At 37.5% G+C, this 24,187-nt stretch overlaps 1 protein-coding gene across 10 annotated transcripts in view; it reads left to right on the forward strand.

Moving 5' to 3' along the window:
• The window catches only part of MYO3B (myosin IIIB), a 237,898-nt gene that overhangs the window by 50,893 nt on the left and 162,818 nt on the right, over positions 1–24,187 (forward strand). For all 10 annotated transcript variants that reach the window (XM_071811054.1, XM_071811056.1, XM_071811057.1 and 7 more), the window contains exon 10: positions 20,839–20,904. In XM_071811054.1, coding sequence (XP_071667155.1) covers positions 20,839–20,904 — 66 coding nt within the window. The remainder of the gene's footprint in view (positions 1–20,838; positions 20,905–24,187) is intronic.

Genomic DNA, 24,187 nt, shown 5'->3' on the forward strand with positions numbered 1-24,187 from the left:
CAGACTTTTACTGCTTTTATGTACTAATGTAAGCAGGAAAATGGGGAAAGCTAAGAGTAGCCAAACATCATACACTGGGTTCTCTAAACAAGAAGGAAATTAGGTATTAAATTCAGATGATACTAGTTACAGAGTCTAAATATTCTTACAGTAGGTAAGAAATTATGCTTCTCTATACTTTCTGTACAGCAGTTATAACAATGGAAGGGAAGGTTAGAGTGACACTGCTTAAAAATATTAAATATTCAGCAAAGCATAGTCAAGATTTCAGTCCCCAGGAAACTCTCTGGGTGGATGAAAATTTCATTCCTAAACTGAAGACTTCTGTTGAATTTGCCACCTCCAACTAATACAGGTCCACATCTGAATTATTTAACTTGAACCAGAAATGGACTAAGCTCCTGGTTGAATAGCTCAGTCTCAAAGGAAGTCTGTCTGTGGATGTATCATAGGACCTCACGATGTTTGGATCCTGTGACATTTCTGGAAGAGGAAGCCCATTTAAATCCAGGTCTATCTTCATAATTTCTATTTGAGATATTTTACATTCCGCTCTTGGGAGGACATAAACAGAAAACAACACACCTCACAATAAAACATTCCAGTTGCCATGAACATTCTCTCTATCCCGTCCTAGCCATAGATGTCATTGGAAGACTGTTGAAATTAGGATTTTCCCAGTCATACTGCTCTGTGCAAGCTAGAATTTAGATAGAAATGACTTAACTTGTAGTGATAGCCCTGTGAACTGTCAAAAAAGATCAGAGCCTTGTCTGTAAGGCAGAAGGTCATAATAGGGAAAGTTCTGATTGTGCTAAGATGTTTGATTTTTGCATTCTCCATTAGTGCTCTGAGGTTCCTATCTCTGTATTTTTCTGGTTTTATTTCATGATTTTCACATCTCTGTCCTTTCAGCATTGCTGGAAGAAGATTCGAATAATTTTGTCTTTAATCAGAATCCTGTGTGTGTTCTGTTTGAAGATAGTTCTTAACAGGACATTTTAGATAACAAAGCCTTAATCTTGTCTCTTTCTTTGTCTCCTTCACCTCCTTAACATGAGCAGCACCTGTCTTGTCTGATTTCTGTGCCTTTCTAAATAAAGAACATGACCTATCCTTTCTTCTTAGCAATTCTCTTCCCCCATGTTGTTCAGCATAAGGATTTTAATATGAAGGTTCTAGTGAAAGGCCCATAAATGCTTCTGTTAGATAAAAAGCATTAGTTGAAAAACTGCAAGCATGTGTGTTGCTCCCCGTCCTCCATTTTTATTGTATTTTAAACTGTAACTACAAACTGCCTGAGGTGTGAAGTAGGTTACATACGTGCTGTGGTGATCTGACATTGTTGGTCCTTATCCTGAATCAGACACACTGTTTCTCATATCTAGAATTCTGTCTTGCAGCTACCAGAATTCTCTGTTTGAACAGAACAGTAAAAAGGTTTCCTTTCATTGAGTCAAACAACATAAAATGTGATTAAGGCTTGAATTTATCTCAACAAAATAGCTGATTTCCAGAGGGCAAGTGAACTGTCAGAATTCAACACGTCTCAAGTTGGGCATGAAAAATAGGTGATCCCACTGTGCTGCACTCCCCTGAGAAGCTGACAAGTGTTCCACAGCAGGATCATGGATGCCAAGCAATTTAGGAAAGGGTGTGTAAGTATTAACTTCAAACTTTTGATAATATAGCCTGAGCCATGGGCCACATGCTTAAGCGTCTTCCAGTGGTTAACCGGTTTTCTAGTCCTAGAGAAAATGTAGTGTCTGCAGCAAATATCTGATAGCAAAAGTGACGAAGAAAATGGCAATTAAATTTTGAGTCAATGTTTCATTAGGCACTAGGCTTCTGGGTCTTATTTCTGTATGTATTATGTAGATTTGGAAGGGACCGCAAGTTCATGGACGATCGCAAATTTTTAAAACCTCTTTTCATTCATTAGCATTTTATTGAATGAATGTGCAGTGATACATGTTCATGGACCACTGCAAATTTTAAAAAACCTCTGTAATTCATGAACATTTTATTATCCGAATGTGCAGTGTCTTGGAAACAGTTGTGATACCACACATGTGAGACCATATTCTTAAAACTGCCAATGAGAAGGAACCAAACGTTTATGTCCTGTTTTGCAGTGATGCACACATTCTTCCTCATCAAAATGAATTCTTGGATCTAACTCATAAATCTTCTGAAAAGGGACCTCCAATGCCTAGAGATAGAGATAAATCATACTGCGAAGACACTGAACCATGAAATGATTCTGTTAACTTGTCATCTGTCTAGAATATATTTTCAAATCTCCAACAGAAGGGTCTAAATTAAGAAGGGAAGGTGGTCTAGCAAAGTTGGTAATTTGGGAGTTGATACTTTTAACCTCTTCCATCTGCTGCCACTACTTAGGAGTGTCTGTTTGGGCAAAATATTACAAAGTAAAAGATTCTCAAATACCACTACACTCAAGCTTTGTAAAGGGAAATAGGTCCATAAATTCTTCAAATGATGTTACCTTGTGAGAAGTGTTACATCAGATCAGTACGATCTCTTAAAGTAGCAGTGATTTGAAATTTTGAAAAGTAATGGTTATGAAAAGTAGTGTGGAAGAGATAAAGATTGTACATTATCGTCTGGAAAGGGTGGGTGTATATACCAGTGTAAAATGAGGACTTTGGGTCATCTTGCAAAGATACTGTGTTTCAGGAAGGTGGTAAATTAAAATCAATTTTCTAGGTTACGCTGACAGCTGACACTAGCAGAAACTGAACCAAATTCTTCTCTCATGTCCGTATCAGTCGAGTGTTGCTCTTCTGAAAGCAGTAGAAGGCACCTGTATTAAAATTGATCGGTGATAAGAAATGGTTATTTCATTTTCTAACCCATGAAAACTGAGTATTAAAAGAAATTTCATTAAAAATTTTTATGCTTCATTAATTCCTGTTAAATAGCCAGGAGTGGGACGGAGTTGTGCCTGTGAGTTCTCATCAAATGGTGTAGTTCTTCACCTGTGTTGTACTGTGTTGAGACCTGAAGCTCTTGGGAGTGCTTATTAGTTTGAGTTTAGTGACGCTTGACTGCTTCAGGAGCTGACCTGGCCCTAGTAGAATCAAACCTGGTGTTTCCGCCTCCTACTCTGTTACAACTTCAGCTTCCTAGTAGTTTGCAAGTAGGCAGTATAATTATCTTTATACTTTCTGTGCACTTCATCTTTAATGCTGGTTACACTTTGCTTGGTGTATACAGTGTGCAGCACCTGGGGTACTACAGGTAGCTTCATCCATCTGAACAGATAAGAGCCATTGCAGGGATGCTATTTTTTAGAAGTAACATTTAAATATTAACATTTTGTAATGTGGCCTTTCATACTGCAGCTGGCTTTACCACCTTTTTTTTGTAATTTTGCCATCTGCACTGATACTGACATGATACTGATATACCATGTAGCATACAGTTTTACTGACTAAACTACTTCAAAAGACCAGATTCTGCCTATGGTTATAGGTACGGCATCATGAGTTCTGTAAAAGCTATGTATGCTTGTCTGAGGAATAATTTGATTTTTACATGTTATTTTATTGTCTGATACATTGGACTTTCATTACTTTGTGATTGTATTTTTATAGAAAATCCCAAATATTGAAAATGTAAGGTGACACGTTACATTTAAGAGTACTGTGGAAATATCTGATGAGCAGAAATTTAAGCTCCTCGGGATCCTCCTTGGTTGGTATAAACATGTCAAAGCACTTCAAGGATAGAGCCTATCTGTAGGTGGAAAAGCATACAGATCTGTGACTGAGGATTGGCAAGACCACTTCAGCAGGTTACAGACTTTTCATATAATCTTGAACAAGTCAAATATGACTAGACTTTCAAAATTATTTAGGTCCCTAAATATGTTGTTAGATAGCTAGTGAATTTCCAAGAAGCACTTCTGTGTTTCATTTCTGTTAAAATTCTTTTAATCTCCATTCTGTGTTTGATTTTTCCAAAGAGTTCAGGATCACTGATTTCCCAGAAAGTGAACCACTGATGTGTTTTTGAAATGTCAGTAAGTGTGTGTGCTTGGCTCTCTCTTCTTCCACGGAATCACAGAATGGCTGAGGTTGGAAGAGAAATCTGGAGGTCATCCTGTCCAACTGCTCTGCTCATCCTGGGTCACCTGTAGAAAGCTACCCAGAACCATGCCCAAATGGCTCCTGAGTATCTCCAAGGATGGAGATTCCACAGCCTGTACCAGAGCTTGGTCACCCTCACAGTGAAAAAGTGTTTCCTGATGTTCAGATGGAACCTCCTGTGTTTCAGTTTGTGCTCATTGCCTCTAATCTTGTCATCAGGCACTACTGAAAAGAGCCTGGGTCAGTCTTCTTTCTGCTCTCCTTTAATATATTTATATATATTGATAATATCTGTCCTGAGCTTTCTCTTCTTTATGCTAAACAGTCCCACCTGAGTCATCCTTTCCTCATGTGAGACGTGCTTCAGTCCCCTCATCAACCTTAGTGACCCTTTACTGGACTCTTTCCAGCAGCTTTGCGTCTCTCTGGTACTGGGGAGCCCAGAACTGGACACGGTACTCCACATGTGGAGTGCTGAGCAGGGTTAAGGATCCCTTTCCTCAGCCTGCTGGCAACACCTCTCCTATTGCAGCCCAGGATACCATAGGCCTTCTTTACTGCAAGGCCATGTTGCTGGCTCATGTTCACCTTGGTGCCCACCAGGATCCTCAGGTTCTTCTGTGCAAAACTGCTTTCCAGCTGGTCAGCCCCCAGCATCTACTGGTACAGATCTTTGCACTTCCCTTTGCTGAACTTCATGAGGTTCCTGCCAGCCCATTTCTCCAGCCTCCTGAGCTTCCATCCCTCTGGACAGCAGCACAACCCTCTGGTGCAGCAGCCGCTCTTCCCACGTTGGAACACGAGCAAACTTGCTGTGCGTGCACTCTACTACATCATCCAGGTTATTAAAGATGCTGAATGGGACAGGACTCAGTACTGACCCCTGGGCTACACTGCTAGTAAAAGGTTAATGTCCTGGCATTTTGTTTGTATCATCCGATAAAACGTATTAATTCCATGGGGAAAGTATGTTGTGCTATGAGGACAAGATATTTTAATGTTATTCCTATCACACTGTCTCATGATTTGTGACAGTGTCAGAACATACTGGGGTAGTGACTCTGCCCTTATATAGATGTATAGTAGTTATTCATTGCTAATTCATTTCTAACAGATATATGAACTGGTAAAAGTCAAATGCATCCTAGGGTTTAAATATCAGACTTAAACAGATTTGTGCCAGGGTTGAACTGAGTAGTGAGTGGCTAGTGATAGTGTTAGCTTCGTTACATTACCTGTGTCTGAAAAGCAGAGAGCTGTTTGTGTCTAAGACCGTACCAAATCCGTATAGATAACTAGTCTTTTAAGTGTGGCAGTAGATAAAAAAACTCAAGTGTATGCAGTTAGCAGACATATCATAGCAAAATGGCGTCTGTTCCCCATTACCTTAAAATATTTTAATATATTTGATAAAGTGGTAAAATATTATACATATTTTTATATACTACATAAGACAGTAGAGAATCAGCCCTGAAATTATCTTGGTGCAATTTCCTTTCTCTATTTCCTATCACATAGCTTATATACAACTACGGAACTGTTTCTTGTTGACCTTGTCTTTCTGTTCCTTTTTGGAAGTTGCCTACAGATAGAATTTGATTTTGCAGATGCATTCTTTGTGCAGATGTATTCATAGCCTAATTTCAGCCAGTAGTTCATTCTCTGTGGCTTCTTGTTGAATAGTCTGTTGTAAGCATTTACTGTTTTGGCTATTAGGGAAGACTTTGCCTGCATGGTATGTTGCTGGTTTTTGATTTGTTAAGTTTTTCTCCTCCAACTAGCTTCTTCATGAAGACATGCAATTACATGTAAAAGAGTATTGTTTTATATGTATATTCTTCAGTGCTTATTTAAACAGACTATTTGAGCAAACATTCCTGCCAGTATGTTTGTTGCCAGAACATTCATGCGAATTACACACAGAAGAGCTAAAATGTATGCAGCTGAAATTAATTCATTGGGAAACTCAAATGAATAATCATGACAATAAACATGTGCAGCTCTCAGCCATATTCTGAGCAAAGAAAAAAGAATTGCATCTGATATTCTCTTTTATTCTCTGTGCCAAACTCTGCTTTCTCTGAAATCTAGGTAGAAGCTGAGATGCCTGACAGATGTTTTTACTGACTCAGTTCATTTCATGCATTAAACACACATAAACTGTTTTAGTCAACCAGTTTCTAAAGTAAATTATTACTTTTCAAAATCCATTGCATAAGTAGTAACAGACTGCTACGATACAGTAAGTGTCATTTTGTTTTGCTCTAGTGGAAAATTTCCTGCTGACAAGGTCAAGCCCTGCAGTCTGAGAGCAGTCAAGTGATGAAAGGCACATCTAGCAGGAGGAGAAGTGGTAGATGGACAGCTATGAACTGTTGTCTCCTTCAGAAGTGAGGATTTGAAATGTGGCTGAGACAGATTTAGAAGACAGAGCTGAGCTACAGAGTCGTGCTTTTGTTATTGTGGACTAAAACCACATTGATTTTAGTATGTTTTCAGAACTGCTCCCCACTTCTTCACAGAGCTACAGTAGTTAACAGCATTGTTTGAAGTGGTTCTGGGGCATTAATACTGTGAGGGTAGCAGAGTATTCCTTACATATAGTAGTTACTGACTTATAAGGAGATTCATGCTATGGTGCACAGGAGACTGGAGGTTGCAGTGGAGAAGATGTAGCGTGGATAAAGTTTTGTAGTGCGGCAAAATACTTGTTCTGCATTTAAAATGAGTTTGAAGATGGTGGGAAAATCAACCATTTATAAATAGTTAACAGCCAATTTTCCACCGTTCAGCCAAGAGAAAAGCTTCCTTCCAGGTAGATAATTCACATGTAATATTGCTTTGCAGTAAAATATTTAGTGTTCAGATATTTTTTGTATGATTGATTAATATACTTTGTTATAGAAATAGATTCTTAGCATAAAAAAATTGAGATCATCTAGGAGTCAAATTGCTCAGTAAAGAACTAGGTAGCTGCGTTTTCAACACATAAATCTATATCATTACCAAAGGTTGCTGAGAGGCTGCTGATGCCTTATTACGTAAGGTTTAGACAGATTACCTGCAGCACTAAACAATTTACAGAGAACAGAAATTGGGCTTCCAATGCAGTCTAGAAATGAAACATCACAATTATTTGAGGTACTCTGTAACCTTGGAAACAATTGGGAGCAGTGACATCAGCAACAATTATGTGCAATTTTTGTGTTTAGCTTGTCACCAAGGTAACCAGAGCAGGTTTCCCTGCTTGAAATTTTAAGAATATCTTGGTTCGATACTAAGTGAGCATGTAGGAAGCAGACTATTTAGGATCTGTTAAAATTGCATTCTGCTTCCTTTTTAAAATGGTCCTTCAGGATTTAAATTGTCTAAGCTCGTGGGTGGTTTTTCTTATTTCCTTTTTCCTTTCTCTCTCTGAAATAGCTGCAGGTAAATGTAGCCTCAATTACTGTGTTAAATTTGCTGAATACTGGAAAGAAGGAAAAATTAATTTCTCATTTAATTCCTTTTGCTGGCCCCAAATACCAGGTATTGCAGCTGAACACAGAGACTGCAAATTGCACTGCATTGATTTTGGGGATGGGACTCAACCACAGTTGAGGACACATGATGGTCCCACATCTAACTTCCTTGAGGGAAGCTTTGCATTGAAGTCTATGTCCACAAGGGACTTGCTGTCAGTGCTGCCTGAGGAGTGTACTGGATGAGTGATTCCCTGAGGCTTCCTGACTGTGACACATCGGTAGTCAGCCTGCCTCACATTGTGGTTGTGCCAGTCAAGAATGGCCTAGCATGATATCATCTTCACAATCCAGAGAGGTTTGGTTTAGTTTTCCTCCCTTCTCTCTCTCCCTTCTCTCTCTCCCTTCTCTCTCTCCCTTCTCTCTCTCCCTTCTCTCTCTCCCTTCTCTCTCTCCCTTCTCTCTCTCCCTTCTCTCTCTCCCTTCTCTCTCTCCCTTCTCTCTCTCCCTTCTCTCTCTCTCCTCTCCCTCGTGTCTTGCAGAAGGTAATGTTTGAATTAAAGCCATCTTACACACTGGGAGAATCTGTAGTCCCCTTCATAATTGCTCTGTGAGAGGATAGTTAGGTGGGATTGGAGCCATGATAATAATAAAATAAAAATAAATAATAAAATAATAAAAATAAATAATAAAATTCTTTTCCTGTTTGGAGTGCAGTCCTGAAGAAGTGTATCTGCATTTCAAGCCATTAGCCATGTGGGTTTCCAAAATCTCCTTTGTAGCCTATGGTTCAGTAGCCCACATCACTGATAGTGAATCGAACCAAGTAAATTAAATTAGATTTTTGCATTAAAAAGATAATCCCTTCGCATAGTTTGGTATTGCAGAGAGAATAAGGCATCTCATACATTTCATGGTACCATACATTTCAGAGACTTTCATGGGATGTAATTGAAAAATAGATGCCTTTCTCAGAAGTGGAATATTAATGTTCATATTTGTAAATGAATTAATTCAGTGACTGATAGAAGCAGAAGAAAAAGAAATACGAACTTTTTAGATACTAGTCACATTTTAGCAAGACTATTTCCATAACAAGTAATCACACTATTTGCAAACATATTTGGTGAAAAGGAACTGTGCTTTGAAAGGTATTGATTTGCTTGTTACAGTTACGAGTTTGAATAATTTTAAAATTCTATGTGGTATATTTAATCATTACTCATTATTAGTGCAGTAATAATGCACTAGGCATACATTTACTATTAACAATTAGTGTCTTTCCTATCACAGGTGTAATCATGAGTTAGAACTCATGCAAAAATTTAAAAGAAATTTTTACTTATTGGAGTGGACATTGGTTAGAAATCTTTATAAATACAGTATTCAGGGAGTTAACAATAATTTCAGTGGGTTTATTTTATGATAAAGAAAAGCCATTTAGATTACAGTTGTGTTACATCTTCTCTCAAGAGTTTCTCCAAGTTTTCACCATTGTTGTGAGGCCAAGAAGAAACTCCCAGGCAAGACATCAAAAACTACTCTTGTGCTTTTGGAAAGGGAGTGCTTATGTTTTTTCTTCTCTGCAAACCCTGCTTCAGTAGCTTGTGGGGGCAGGGGAAAGGGAAGTGTCTCCTCTTGAGAGAGTTGGTGTCTGTGCTTTGGCATCCAGCACCACAGTCTTCAAGAACATTAGGAAAAAAATAGTAGTAACAGCTTTTGTCTTTCTACCTGACTGACTAAAGTGATTTGATTTCATACAGTTTAGTTTGGTTAAAGTAGCCAAAATGTAACTTGTAAGTTTCTTAATTCACAGTATAGATTATATCAGATTCCCTCTTGTCAGACTTAACGTATTAGAGTAAGTGCTGGGTAAGGATGTTCCAGATTACAATAAGATGGCTTTATTGGGCAAGTTGATGATCTATTGCCAGCATGCAAACACATCAGACTTTTACTGGCAGCATCTGCTTCAACTGTCTGGGGACACAAAGATAACACAAAATACGTTGGCACAAATTCAGAGATCTGACTTGATGAAAGTGTAATCTGTTTAGCCATTCTATGTGTGATTTAAAATTGAGTGCGTCTGTCATGTCAACACGAATATAATCACCTCTTAGTTCCTCATTATTAGTTACTGAGAGGAAATTCAGAAAGGAAGACTTGTGTTCCATATAGTACCTGGTATTTTTATTGATGTAAATAAATTTTATTTCTAAGCTGGTTTATTTTAAAGTTTTGGTTGGGTTTTGGGTTTGTGGGTTTTGTTTGGTTGGTTTGGTTTAACTTAATTGCTTTGTGTACTGTATATTTAAGTCTTGCAGTATCTCTTATGACGTTTTAAAGACTCAGATGCAGGTAGTGGCCACCCAACTCAAACATACAGCAAATCCTCTTTGTGAGAGCTCCCTTTGATGAGCATGTAACTTCTTGGTCTATTCAGTTGAGAGGATCTTCGTAGAGCTGTGTCAGAACTCTGCACTCTAGAAAAAGCAGAGAAGACATGACTATGTAGTTTTATTATTGTTAGGTGCCAGAAAATTTCAGTCTTTCCAAAAAGACACAAATGCATTTTCCCCCAGATTTCTTGGGGAAATAGGGTGCTTGCTTGTTGATAGCATCTGATTTTTAACCTGACAGTTATTTATGTTTTAAAGGTAAAACAGTTATATGATTCAGATTCTCATTCAGTGTGTTAGTATTTGTTACAGAAAAAAAAAATGTGTGTATCCTCAACACTTACTGCCATTGCATATTATACATTATTTATGCCATGATTCTGATTTATGCCCACAAAAGATGAAATATTTTCCCATTGGCAAGAATCTAATAATTTTCAGGGCACTCAGTTTTCACCTGAAGTTTTGCTTTTGGTTTAACAACATGCTTTACCCATAGCTGCTGCTTTATTTTAATGTATTCCTTCTGTTCACTCCTCCACCACAAGCTACTTATGAGTTTTTACCCATTCTTGGATAAGCAGACTATCACATGGTAGTCTGTCTTCTGTGGCAGACAGAGTCTGTCTTCAAAACATACCTTTTTTAAAGGTCTGTACTGTATTTCAGTTTCTTAGATGATATCCTTGATTATTTCCTTGTTTCATCTCCCCATGCCAAATATCAAGGCTCTTACCCAAAATTATTTATGTCAGGTTTTTTCTTTCTTCCACGTTTCCTTATTATTCTATGTCAAATATTTTATCTCTCCACTAACCTTGCTTTCTCACTTCTTTCCTCTTTGGTCCTCTCTGAGTGTTTAGTGAATGGTGCTTGTGAGTTTGGGTTTTGAGTTTTTTTGATAGAATACCCTATTTTGGCCTTTGGGGATTTTGGTTTGTTTGTCTTAATCTTCCTTTTTGTCTCTCATTTTTACTTGTTTGTTCTTCTCACTGCGGTGCTTCTTTGAGATTTTTCCCAATCGTGGCATTGTCTTGTCTTTCCTTTCCTTTTGCCAGAATGTTGTCTCTTACATTCAGAACACTCCTTTGTCCTATGTCTGTCATTTACCCTGGCTCTTTTCAACTCTTCTTTCTTACTGGACCTGTTATCTTATCCAGGAGATGGTTCTTTACAAAGCTTACCCTAGAATATTCACCGTGAGGTGTTGGTTAAATCTTGCATTAAAAAAAGAAATTAAACCTTCTTGACTTTCACATTTCTTCATGTTTTAATATTCCAGCTTCTTGGTTGTGTGGTTTTGTTGTTGTTGTTGATTTTTTTTTTTGTTTTGTTTGCTTTTTGTGTGTGTATGTTTTGGTTTTTGTCTCTCTTTGCATCAATAATTGCTTTGTTACACATTACTCGCACCATTAGCATTTCTTCCATTACATTTATTTTAACTACCTTCATCCTTTCCCGGATTCCCTACCCAGCCTACCCAGTTGTTTCAAGAAATGCATGAGATTTAAGTTAGTGTCGTGCAGGCTTATTGAGATACTGTTTTACCAATATTATTATCAATATTATTGTCATTTAGTTCTACATAAGAGAGGATTTATTTGAATTGCTGCCATGAGACTTTTTATAATGAATAAATTATTCATGTTTATCGTAGTGTGTTTATTAGTCTTACCTACAAGGATTCCTAAATCATACATTTTTTAAAAAACAGCAGACAAAAATTCAAGTGTTTTAAAATAAAGCTTATTGGATGGAATAGGAGAAGACACAAATTCCATTCCACATGCAGTGCTCACGTTCAGAAGGCATATTACCTTAAATGATAATTTCTTTTTTTAAAAAATGGTACTCTTACACGTCTTGTACTTCTCTTTACATTTCAGCATTTATTCAGTCTATTACTTCTGAATTTTTATAATGATCCTCCTAATGATCCATTGGAAATATGCCACCATTAGCTAACATATTCCCTCTCTTAAGTATTCATTTCTGAACCAGACTGGTAAGGCTATCAGAATAATATCAGTTCTTACAATGCAATGAACCAAAATATACTGAAAGCAGTAAGTTTTGAGTCATAAAAAATACAAATAAGGAGTAGTCCTTGTTTTCTGTTGAAAATGCAGAGTTTGAGTGCTTGCTTTTCTCAAATGTAATGAGTGAATTCCACGTTCAGTACCAGCCATATCAAGCATATGGTAATAGACTTGTTTTATGGGTTTACTGTTAGGTTTATTTGTATGTCTGTAGAGCCTCAACTAAGAAGAGGCTTCCATGAAATTGAAGGATTAGAAGATGTCTTCCTCTTTGCAAATAAAAACTAAATTAGACAAAGAAATGGAGGTAAAGAAGCAGCACAAGTGCTAAAACCACTTCTGTGGTTCTCTAAGTAAGTCACCCTTTTCATGGGAGTAATGTAGTGAAAACATTTTACTCTTGGTGGAAAGAAGTGCCCCAAAAAGCTTGTCTCGACCGGTTGGAAAGCCACAGGTAGGCCTGTATTATCTTGTATGTTCAGGACAATATGCAGCCTGTTGGCAGATTGACCATGATATGTGCTGGGCAGAGGCAGATCTCAGCAGGAGCACAGAACTGTAGGACCAAGTTCTGTGTCAGACTCCAAATTCTCTAGTTCTTCCCTTGGCAATCTTCATCTGCTTATTAAAATAAGCAGTTTGTGGCATCTCTCTAAGTCTTCCTCTTGTTGAGCCAACTTTTAGCTTTCCCAGAGTGGATCTGCTCCACTGGGCAGGCCCTGGGGCAGGTGTCCTCCTTGGGGCCCTTGAACTGGCTGATGTACAGTAACAATTTGAAACACGTATAATTCAGGACTTGCCCTTAGAAATTTATCTGTGGGATTTTCACTTTCTAATTTTAACATATATTTTACTTTCCCGTACAACTCTACAAATATGTGGTGTAATTGCAGCATTTTAATATTCCAGATACAGAAGTGTAGTGTCTAGACAACACCATATGTATTTCAGTCAGGCATGGAAGTATTACTCTCCCATTTTTATTTCCTTGGCAACTGACATTCTCCAGCTTTGCAAATTCACAGAGCAATGGTTTTATTAGAAAAGCAAAATGCTACATAGCAGTCAAGATGTGAACTGGTTATAAATAAAAATCTCTATTATTTCTTCCTCTGTTTCAATTACTGTTAATTTACTAATGTCTCTTTAGGTCTCTGAAACTTTTGTGAATAAATGAGACAACAAAGCATAACTATAATTCAGTTATGCTAAATTTTTGTGTTGAAGCTTGACCATGGGAATGCAAAGCTGTACATTTTCACCCCCATCCAAAAACATTTCTGAAATAAAATACTTGTTTCTGTCTCAGTGAAGCCAGCAACTGAAACTGGAAACTGAAGGGTAAATGACAGAAATAAATGATGCCTTGTCAAGTCCTGAAAAAGGCTAATGAAACCTTGCAGCTGCCAAATCTGACTGAAACCAGTGGCCTGTGAATTACAGTGTTCAAGGGAAAAAGTCAAAGATAATCCAGATGTTCCCAAGCAGAACACTTTGCAATACTTTTTCATTCATTTTCTTTCTGTCTGTATGAACTAAAAAATTATATAATTGAGATTTGTTTTAATACATTTTTTGAAGGTTATTATTTGACCTTCAAAATAATTCAGTGCTTAGCACGTTATTTCTGTCCGTACTCATTACTTTAAAGGTGACTTTTAGTTCCTCAAATGCATACCATTTTGAAACACAGGATTGTTCATATGAAGGAGGTTTCTTAGAAGGCTTCTTTCGACAGCCTCTTTATATTCTTCGTGAAGTGTTTTGCTTTTGGCGATGCATAAAGTGGATGTTGAAATTCTGAAAGTGACCACCTTTTACCATTTATTTTTTCTCATCATTATGCTGGCTAATGAAATATTCTAAGCTGGAGACTTGCAAATAAATATCGATTTCAGTGTGTTTTTAAAGAGATAGCTGACATTTCATTCCTTTGTGGTTTTACATATATTTTGTAGCTGAGCCCATATCTCATTGTTAATCTGCTAAGCCACATACTCAGTGGCAGAAAAACAAATAGTCACATAAAATTACAAAAAAAATGAAACAAATCTGTACCTATCTGTTAGGAGACATATAGCCACCATTCTGTTCTGAGATCAAGACCCTGTATTACAGGGAAAAAAAAAAAAAAAAAGCTTAAAAAGTAGATTGGTACCCTCTACCCTTTCAAGAAATTGGGATCCTACAGCCTTGTAGTTATATTTTTCCATTTAACTTTCAACTCAGCATAAATTTATCATATGCTTTTTGATTCAGTCCAGACTTCTGTGACTGTATACGGCCTATAGAAAATAAAGAGCATCCATTTGAGTAGAGAGGAAAATATCAGATAACTCTGTAATTAAAAGGTAGTAAAATACTTAAACAAGGAGAATATTTTTGTTTAAGCAATGAGGCAGTAATGTCTTGTGTTCTGCTTCTTCAACCAATTATTTTCTCTTGGAAGGTTTTTATCTTGGTTTAAAGTGGCATGTACTTGTTAGAATTAAGACACTTATACATTATTTGAATAGGTATGTGCCTTTAAGAAGATATTGAAGTCGTATGTGAACAGTTTTGAACTAGGGATTTACACAAGGAAAACCGTCCTTTCAGATAAAAGGGAGCGGGAGTAAAAAAGGAGAAACTAGAGATGAATCAGTTGCCAGTGAGAAGGTGTCTGAAGAATGAATTTGGCAGGAGTATATTCCCATTTCCCCTTCAATCTTTTCCTGGGATGTACTGTACCCTTAGTTCTCACAGAATAAGGCAATATGGCTGATCCCCCCAATAGTATAGTTTGACTGCTGTGACCTGGCATTAGTCTGTTCCTTTGCCCAAGAAAGATCTATGCAACTGTGCTGAGCCCTAAGAAGCTAAAGATGGTGTGAGGAGCTACCGCCTTTTCCAGCTGTCTCACATGCTGTGGTTTGTTACATACGATCTGTCACATCCCGCCCTCAGGAATGAGTAGGGGAGAGAAGTGACTCAGGTTCGTGAGTCCCCTTTGGTTGGGAAACAGTACACACAGTATCGCAAACAAAAAGCTTTTATTTTTGCAGCTTGGCCCAAATGGGATATGATTTGGTGACAGAAGGATTTACATTATTGTAAGTTCAGTTGGTGGACGTGAAAAGTTTGCGGCATATGCAGGGCTGTAAATCTTATATTACTATGTTACTTATAAAAGGGAAAGCAAAAAGGTAGAAGTATGGGAAAGAACGAAAAGAAAGAGAAAGATTTCACCATCCTTGTGGCTCCGTTTTATGTGTGATGGAGATTGCAGTCTCGGACCCAGCAATGTGCAACATCCTCTGGTGTCTTGTTCAGTTCATGTGGCAAGACTGGTGGGCAGAGTGGTCCTCAGGATGGTGGGTGGGCACCGCCAGTGCTTGCACAAAGCGGGCCTTTATAGCCCTCTGGGTGGTCTGCTTGCGTAACTTTTGGTCTTTCGTGGAGGTCTCATTGTGAAAGTCTGGGGGGAAGGGGTGATTGCAAAAGATCAACAAGTCTTGGGCCATGTTGAAGGGTCTCAGCTTTTCCCTTTGCGCTATGCTGAGTGTATCAGAAGGTGGAGCTATGTCCCCTTCAGCACATACCACACCTCCTGTATCAGCCAGCCAGCCAGCCTGGTCTGTGGCTCGTTAGCTTGTCATTGATATGTAAATCACAATTCACCCTATACTGAATGTGTCTTCTCCTCTGGCTGGATAAACTGGTTTTGCCACAATGTTTCAGCCATTATCTTTACCAGTACATGACAGGGTCCCCACATATGGTTTATGCCTTGGAGGCTGGATAGGCAAGGGAATGTCTTGCTTACAGATCTGGTTAAGATGACTTAAGGGACATTGGTATCCAGTATGACCAGGACTTGCACAATTCTAGGTGTTTTAAGAAAAGGATGTTCAGTTGCCTTTGGAGCCCCCTAGATGAACTCAGTGGGCAGACAATTGCTTTAGACCTGGAGCCATTTTGCCTCAATTCTGTGCTTCTGATATTGCTTCCAGTTTTGTTGAAGAACCTGTATTCTTTCTCATCTTCTGGTCTCTTGAGGCAATGTGCTGCTGTGGTTCCCAACCATGGAGGCTTCATGCAGCAGCATTCAGATGGATGACAGCTTTCCATTGACCTAAAAAGCAACTTCAAAGGCCTTCCTCTCCATACATGGAGGATTTTGTGCTGATTCTCCACTCCTACAGGCACCTCACCTCAGCAGTTTCTATCTTAAACTTGCAGAGCTGAATACAGTACCCTGCTTCCTGCTGAATGGATTTTGGTGAAATATATTACTGGAAGTCAGTCAAACTTGAGTAGCCTTTATTAGGAGACAAAAGAATGGGAGAGTGTTTCATTCAGATCGGTGACCTCTTACTGATTTGAATGGGCCACAAGCCTTGTGCATTAGGAAATCCTCTGAGCCCTGCCTAGAATTGCATGGTTATTTTTGGAGGATTACCCAAGGTGGGCATGCTCTGGAGTGACAGAACTTAAACTTGTATGAGTATTCACATTTCAATAGAAACCATTTATTTTACATAAACTTTTGTAGGGAAATCTCATTATTATGCATGGTTGAATGTTTTTTCTACGACTGTTTCACTTAATTTTTTGAAATATTCATGAGTGGTTTAATGTCATGTAGAAACTGTCTATGTATAAACCCAGGCAACTGTCAACAGACAATTGTCTTCTCAGTCTGCTAGAAAAATAATTCACAACATGTGTGTATGGGGCTGTGATTGCCTGAGCCTATTCATGGTGACAGGTGTTGGATGTTCATCTGCTAATTTCTCATTAGAAACAATGAGGTAAGCTGAGGATGCAGTTTGGTCATCGGAGGCCCTGTCTTGATCTGTTTATAACATATATGGTTATGTTTACCGAAATAGTTTTAAAAATAGTAGATATCTTTTCAGTTTTTAAAAATTTGTCATAGAATTATTTTAAGATATTAAATATTTGTTTTCTCATTGCCAACAAGTATCTATTATCTGTGATCTGTAATTAGGCTCACAGCTTAACATAAAGGACAAATGGTGCTCGCTGAGCTGCATCATAGGCCTGATTGTGGTAAAATGACCGATTTTGTTTTACCAGCTGTGACTTTGGAGACAGGCTGAATGACAAGGAACACATAAAGCTCGACAGATTAAAATATTTCCAGCACACAGCCGTGTGTGTGTGTGATTCAAAATTCAGCAGCAGTTCTTGCTTGATAAGCCTGCTAATGTCTTCATGTTCTAAGGAACGCTGTGCTTCTGTGTGAGGTGTCTTGTACAGGCTCAGTCCTGCAGTCCTCACTGAAGCAAAACTTCCAGTGAAAAACAGCATCAGTATGACTATGGAAAGCACTGAATACAGGGGTAGAAAAATGCCTAACAAATAATGCATCTGCCTAAGGAAATAGACCATGTACCTCTGTGACTGATTATGGGTTATAGTAAGAACGAAAGGAAAAAAGACACAAGTAAGTGGGAAATAAATAGTTGATTAGTCATCTGTATCAAAATAAGACATTTTGAAAAGACAAGCCAGATTATACCCACTTTTTGCAATAATATTCATATCTACTCACAATTTCCACCACTTATAGTAGAAAATAAGGCTATATTGTCCTTCAGCTTCTTTATACGTGGCAAGAGTAATTGAAGGGTTGCATGCAGAGCATTCTAATTCTATAGGAGAAGAGTAGAATGTTCTGTTAACGAGGTAGCTTTTTAGTTTTTCTATGAATGTGTTCTGAGTGCTGCAGAAAGAACCAGATGTTGTTGAAATGCAGTGATCTTGGCTGATGCGAGTGTACTGAGCATGCTGGGTTTAATATAGTCTGGAATCCCAAATGGCCCTGGTTTGGTCTTCGAGCTGAAGGGATAAGGCAAGTATTGCTTCTCTGTGGTTTAGTATCTGATAACGTATGCGAGTTTTTTTACCTCTTCTCTTTAATGTGGTATGAATTGCAGATATCTTACTGGATTTTTAACCTCAAACTGCAGAAGACTTGGTGTGCTCACAAAAAAGCTTAAAGTGAGTTACCCTTGCATATCTGGATTATTGTGTTACCTTAGAGCTTGAGTTTGAGTCTGTACTGCAGAAATCCACCTCTCGAGGTGCCATGGAAGCAATGATGTTTTCTGCTGTCACCGTGAAACAGTTTGTGGTGTCTTAGGCAAAGTGGAGGTGGGAAGCTGGCCCTCATGCATCTTTCTGGAATCCTTTATGGACATGATGTTAAAAGAGGGTGAGCGGATGTTGTACTTTGTAGTTAAGTAATGTCTTTCATCAAGGGGAACCAATGTACTTTATAGATACTAGTTAATTAAGGATCTGGTCGTGTCTATCAGCTCAATTTTATAGTGGGGTATCTGAAGCATCGATTTAGTGACTCAAGTACAGAGAAGCCTAGTTCTGTGTTTTTACTACAAAGGCACTAAGAATAACATAGTATCTTGTCAACAAATACAAAAGTACCAAGCTCAAGAAAATCTCTTGTAGGGTTACAGATCGCATGTTTGTGTTGCTTTGAGACATGGCATGTTTAGCCACCTCGAAGAGAGTAGCTATCACTGAGGGCATAGTAGTTTCATAATTTGCTGGACAAAACATGTTCCGTGTGGTTAAAAACATGACTGACTTCAGTGGTCATTAACCCGCACATGACTAAATGTATTTCCTGAATGATATCTGCCCTGCTGGTCTGTTCTTCCATTAAATTCCACCTGTTTCCATCATAACATCTGTAACTAATGTAAATATCTCTGTGTCTCTTTTCAAAAAGTTTATTGTGACATTATTATTAGAGCCTTCAAACCAAATGCTCTTTGTAAGCAGCTTGGTTACCACCATGGAAAGATTTTAAGACCAGTGCGAACAGAAAACATGAAACTACATATTTCATGAAGAGTAACTGAGCTTTTAAAAAGTTAATTACTTTGCAGTGAAATTCAGTATTTCACAGCAAATATTCAGTAAACAGTGCTGGTATCATTCTAAAATGAAATACACTGTATTTCACAGTACAATAAAAGCTGGTCTTATCCAAATTCAAATTATCAGATAGACTACTATTCCTGCAAAGTAAAGACTAAAAACATATAGCAACCCCAGCTGTCGGTTCATGCCTGTGGCGTGTGTGGACTGATAACTGTTTTAATTATAGAGAAAGATTTTTAAAGCTGACCTTTCTTTGACAGAGGTGGGCTTTCTTTGGGGGGGGGGGGAGGGCAGGGGAGAGGGGTGAGGGAGAGTGTCATTATTTTGTTTTTGGTTTGGGTTTTATTTGTTTTGTTTTCCTGGGAGTAACTCTAGAAATACTTTTTATGGGTTTTTTAAGCTTGTAAAAAACCAGATTCTGTGATGTGCATAAACACCTGAGCCTGGTGAATGGAAGACAACCCTGAAACATTATTGTCATTGAAAATAACCTAGCATGTGTTTTTCCTGATGATAAATTTGATAAGTGTTGCACATCTCAAACATTCTGGATTCTTCACTTCATGAAGAAAATTTTATTTCCTGAGACTTCTGTAGCAAAAGAGAAAAGTAATAACATATTCATCTCGGAAAGCATGTCAGGCTGCAGTGAAGTTAGATGATTGCATTTGTTTTGAATAGATACAGATGAATAAAAATGGTCCATCTACTACAAAGCCACATACTCATTGTTTGTTTTGGTTTGTTTTACCCATTTTGTTTGGATTTTTGTTAAATGGAACTACACTTTTAACGAATATGCATTAAAAATTCAAGACTACTGAGCAAATCAGCACTAGTTTACATTGGTTATGCTGTTTGCCTTTTTGCTTTGTGAGATCTTTCCAAGCAGTGTCATGCTGTGGAATGTGACCCTGGTATAAATGAAGTGATTCATGATACCATCCAGAATATTATTTCTGTTGTAGAGTAAGTCTTATTGTGATTTTTTTTTCTTCCAGTTTACTATTATGTGATTTTTTGCATTGAACTCTCAAATGCAGCGAGACAAATAATTAAGGTTTCATGTAATAAAACATAACTTTAGTCTTAAAAAGTTAGAGACTTCAGGACTTAGCAATCTTAGGTTGCAGAAGAAACCTCTGGAAGGTAACATAGTGTAATATACTATGTGATTCATGAATGCTTCATGAAATAGGTTGAGCCACTTAAAGTTTGGTCCACTTAATATGGCCTACAGGCCTTGCGCTGCATGTTTGTCTAATTTGACTGTAACAGCAACAATCAGGAAAGGAAAGTAATTATATGCCAACTAATATGGAACCCATTAGAGTTTAAATGATTATTCTTATGGAAGACCATCTTACTATGTAATGTAAAAATACTGTCTGCTAAATCTAACTTTCAAAATAGCATCTATTTTTAATAGTTTTAGAGTTCATAGTGTCATCCAAACTGTATACAGATTGAAATCCAGTCTGAAAATCCTACAGATTGTTGACGGTTTGGTAGTTCTTAAAAAAGTTTTGGTCAGAGTCGGTGATCTGGGGTGAAGGACTAAAGTGGTGTGGTGGCTAGGTTAATATTCCAGTTTCAGTTGGTACTTCCTGAGTTAGACTGAATTGAAAGGGAAACGTTGGGGTGAACACTGAGAGCTATACTGACTAATATCTTCAAAGGCATTGACAGAAAAGGAGAAGGACATTGAAAGAGAACAACTCTCAGTGAATAAGCAGCAGCAAGAAAAACCCAACAGGCATCTGAAGGGGACACGTACACCATTTGAGCATCACTTTCTTGATGATCATTTTCTACCTAGTGGAATGAGTACCATCTTGTTGACTGTCAGATAATTCCAGTAAACATTAACATTTTAAACCCCAAAACTTTGTATTTTTTTTTTCAGAAATCCTCCTCCTACTTTGCTACACCCTGAAAAATGGTGCAGAGGATTCAACCATTTCATTTCACAGTGAGTTTTATTTTCTTGCTAAAACAGATAATTCAGCAAGGCTTGTATGTGTCAGTCTGAAAACAGGATTTGTTTTATGGAGTTGCTTTTGCAGGTTTTTAACTTCAGTATCATTTCATAGACTCTAGATCATGCTTCACTTTTTGAAAGTTGTACAGGACAATTTGATCTTCTCATGTGATTTACTTCACAGCTTCTCTGAACTCCTTAGTTCAGGAGTGTCAAACTCATTTTCACCAGGGGCCACATCAGTTTCATGGTTGCCTTCAAAGGGCCGAATGTAATTTTTATACTGCACTAAAATTACATTCAGCCTTTTGAAGGCAACTGCGTTAGTTGCTTTGCTTCTTGACTTTGATGAGCCTGGGACAGGTTTATAAATATACCTGATTTCCTTAATGGTTTTGCAGTGAAATTTTGCGTCAAGGTGAAAAATGAGTCAGTGAAAATGACTGCTGGTCAATTTAAAATAAGAATTTGGAAAACAAGACAGAAAATAGTTGACTTTTTCCACTTTACTAATACTCCGTAGGTTGTGTACTTGAGATATGTAATTGCACACCGGATGTATCAAGAGTGTAACCTGTGACCTAGATGGTACCAACTTTCTGGATGCTGCTGTCACTGAGCTAAAATATGCTTTTGGTTTACTTTTTTCTTTTTACAGTGAAACTAAGAAACCACAATTTAATAGTTGCCAGCATTGTATTAAAAAAATCTTAGAGCAACTTTTAGGGTTCTTTAGGATTTCATTGTGACCTATTACAGCCTAAACTATGTCACATGGAAAATGATATTATCAAAGCTTTGGGAAGTTTGCACTGTTCAAATAAGCAAATGCTTTGAACACTGCATTACTGCAACGTAACTCAGAATCTCTTCCAGTAGAAGTACATTCCTGTAGAGCAGATTGACCTAAATTCTTTTTCTCCATAATGCATGTCCTTGTTTACACAGCGGTGTACATGCGATCTATGGTGGAACCAGTGTTCAGTTACAAAAGTCACAGGATAGTGGATTAATTCCATTCTATTACAGGCAAACATTGTTTTTACAGTATTTATGGACTGTAGCCTGTATTCTAGGGGACTCTAGCACTGATGGGTTATATTCCACTTGCACGTTAGAGAGTTAGTCGACCTGCTAAGATTGCATTCCTTTCTCAGAAACATTGTGTATTAACCTTCAGCACTGTTATACTGTTTGTTTTTTTTTTCTTGGTACATTCCTTTTTAGAAGTCCCTGCTGAGCTTGAGAACAGTACAAAAAAATAAGCTTAACATTTCTTAACATTTGTTCAGTCCTTTAGGCCAGCATGCACTGTTCATAAAAGAAATCAGACATTAGTACTTTATAGCTGTACTTGTTTTTAATCTTGTCCTTTGGGGTTTTGATACCTTCAAATTGTATATTTAAAATTACATTGATTTTTTAAAAATTACTTTTGCTTAGTTACTGCTTCTCACCAGCAACATCTGCAGGTTATCAAATTTTGGTTTTTATTTTTGCAGTAATACACACAATGAAATAAGGAAGTATGTTCAAATGCAGTCTCTTAACATAGAGAAATACGATGATTGTAATAAATACGCTGGTATTATAGCTACCTTTAAGAAAACACTGAAATTGAATTCTCTGTGACATTGCTTCATTCTGAGATGTGTTAGTAAAGTTGTTACGATGCAGAGTTTACAAGATGCTTTTGTGGAGGCTTGGATTTACATTAGTGTTTTTTCTAGAAAAAAATTAAATAATCAAACATTGGATCATACAGCTGCAAACCTTTTAGCCATTACTGATAATTGGGTCATTTATATGCATTAGTTATGCATTTGTTGCTGCCCACCTTCTGACAGCTTAGTTATGATAAATGAAGAGCAGTGATTGTATAAATTCCATACTGCCTTTTATCCATATGTTAGGACCTTGCCTGATGTTTCTGTCACCCTTGTGATGAGTGGTTAGCTTTCGAATAATTTCATTATCTACCTCCTTCCTGATGGCTAACATCATTTGCATAACAAGCTTATCTGGTTCAAGTTGTGGGCCAGACCTGTGTACTGTCAAAAACAAGCACGCAGCTTTGGCTAAGCATACTTTTTACTTCAGTTCTGTTTACACAATTTTATTTATGCCGAGATTGCCAAACCTGGTCAGTTGTAGTGTCGCTTTTTTCACTTCCCATTTTTATCCCTTGAAATGCCACTGTCTCAAGAGGCATTTTTGTTATATGTGTTCTCTCATATATTATAGTGATTTACAACGTGCCTGAGCTGGGAGTTTCAATGGACTTCTGTTGCTAAGTCTCTTCCCTGTTAAAATAGTAAGCACATATTTTTCAGAAGTGGAGTATGTATTTTTAGCTATGATTCCGCTGCCGCAAGAGATGTGATTTTGCAGCAGCATTTTGAAGTCAGATGCATTATTTACAAAATCTGAATGGAGAGAAGGTCAAGATCATTCTTAGTTTGGTTAATTTATGTTTCTGTTCCCAGCATTGTTGACCTTGACTTAAGATGAAGACTGTAATGTGTTGTCCACATAAGTAATTTTACAATCTGAGTTAGATATTTCATTTTGAAAATATACAGATGACATAATTTCAGCCAAGTCTTCTCTGGCAGCCGCCCAATTTTATACTTGGTATGCACTGAGATACATGCAGCACCTATCTACTTTTAAAAGGTCAATACAATTCTAGTTATGTCTGTTTATCTGTACTACTGTACTTGTCCATGGAGAACTTGGCTGCTCCACTCATAAAGTGAGAAAGGATTGGTTATCTGTTTATTTTATCTACATGTTAATAGGCCATGTAAACAACCGCATCACTTCTTGGAGGACTGTCTCATAAAAATAATATACTTTTAACCTATGTTTGTTTCAGTGTTGAAATAATATATCAGTTTTGAAGAGTTCACTCCATTCATTGTCCATGAATGTTCATGAAGCTTTTTTTTGATAGCTGCAGCATCAATTACATCACTGTCTTAAGATAACAATTTGTGTCCACCACCATTTTAGACATGAAGTGCTTCAGAATTCGTTAATAAAATAATACAGGCTATATGTTAAACAAAAGAACTCTGTTGACTAGAATTATCTCACATGCCACAAATAATTTTCTTGGCAGTTTAAACCTTGACTGATCTCTAGGGGTAGACAGAAAAGTTAGTATGTTCTTGGAGCAGAAAGATATAATAACCTTTATTTACATTACATCACAAAATGGTAATTTTAATTAAAATGAGCAATGGTATCTCCAGGGACAGACATTCCCCTT

This window comes from Patagioenas fasciata, chromosome 7 (assembly GCF_037038585.1).
Source record: "Patagioenas fasciata isolate bPatFas1 chromosome 7, bPatFas1.hap1, whole genome shotgun sequence".
Classification (NCBI taxonomy): Eukaryota; Metazoa; Chordata; class Aves; order Columbiformes; family Columbidae; genus Patagioenas; species Patagioenas fasciata.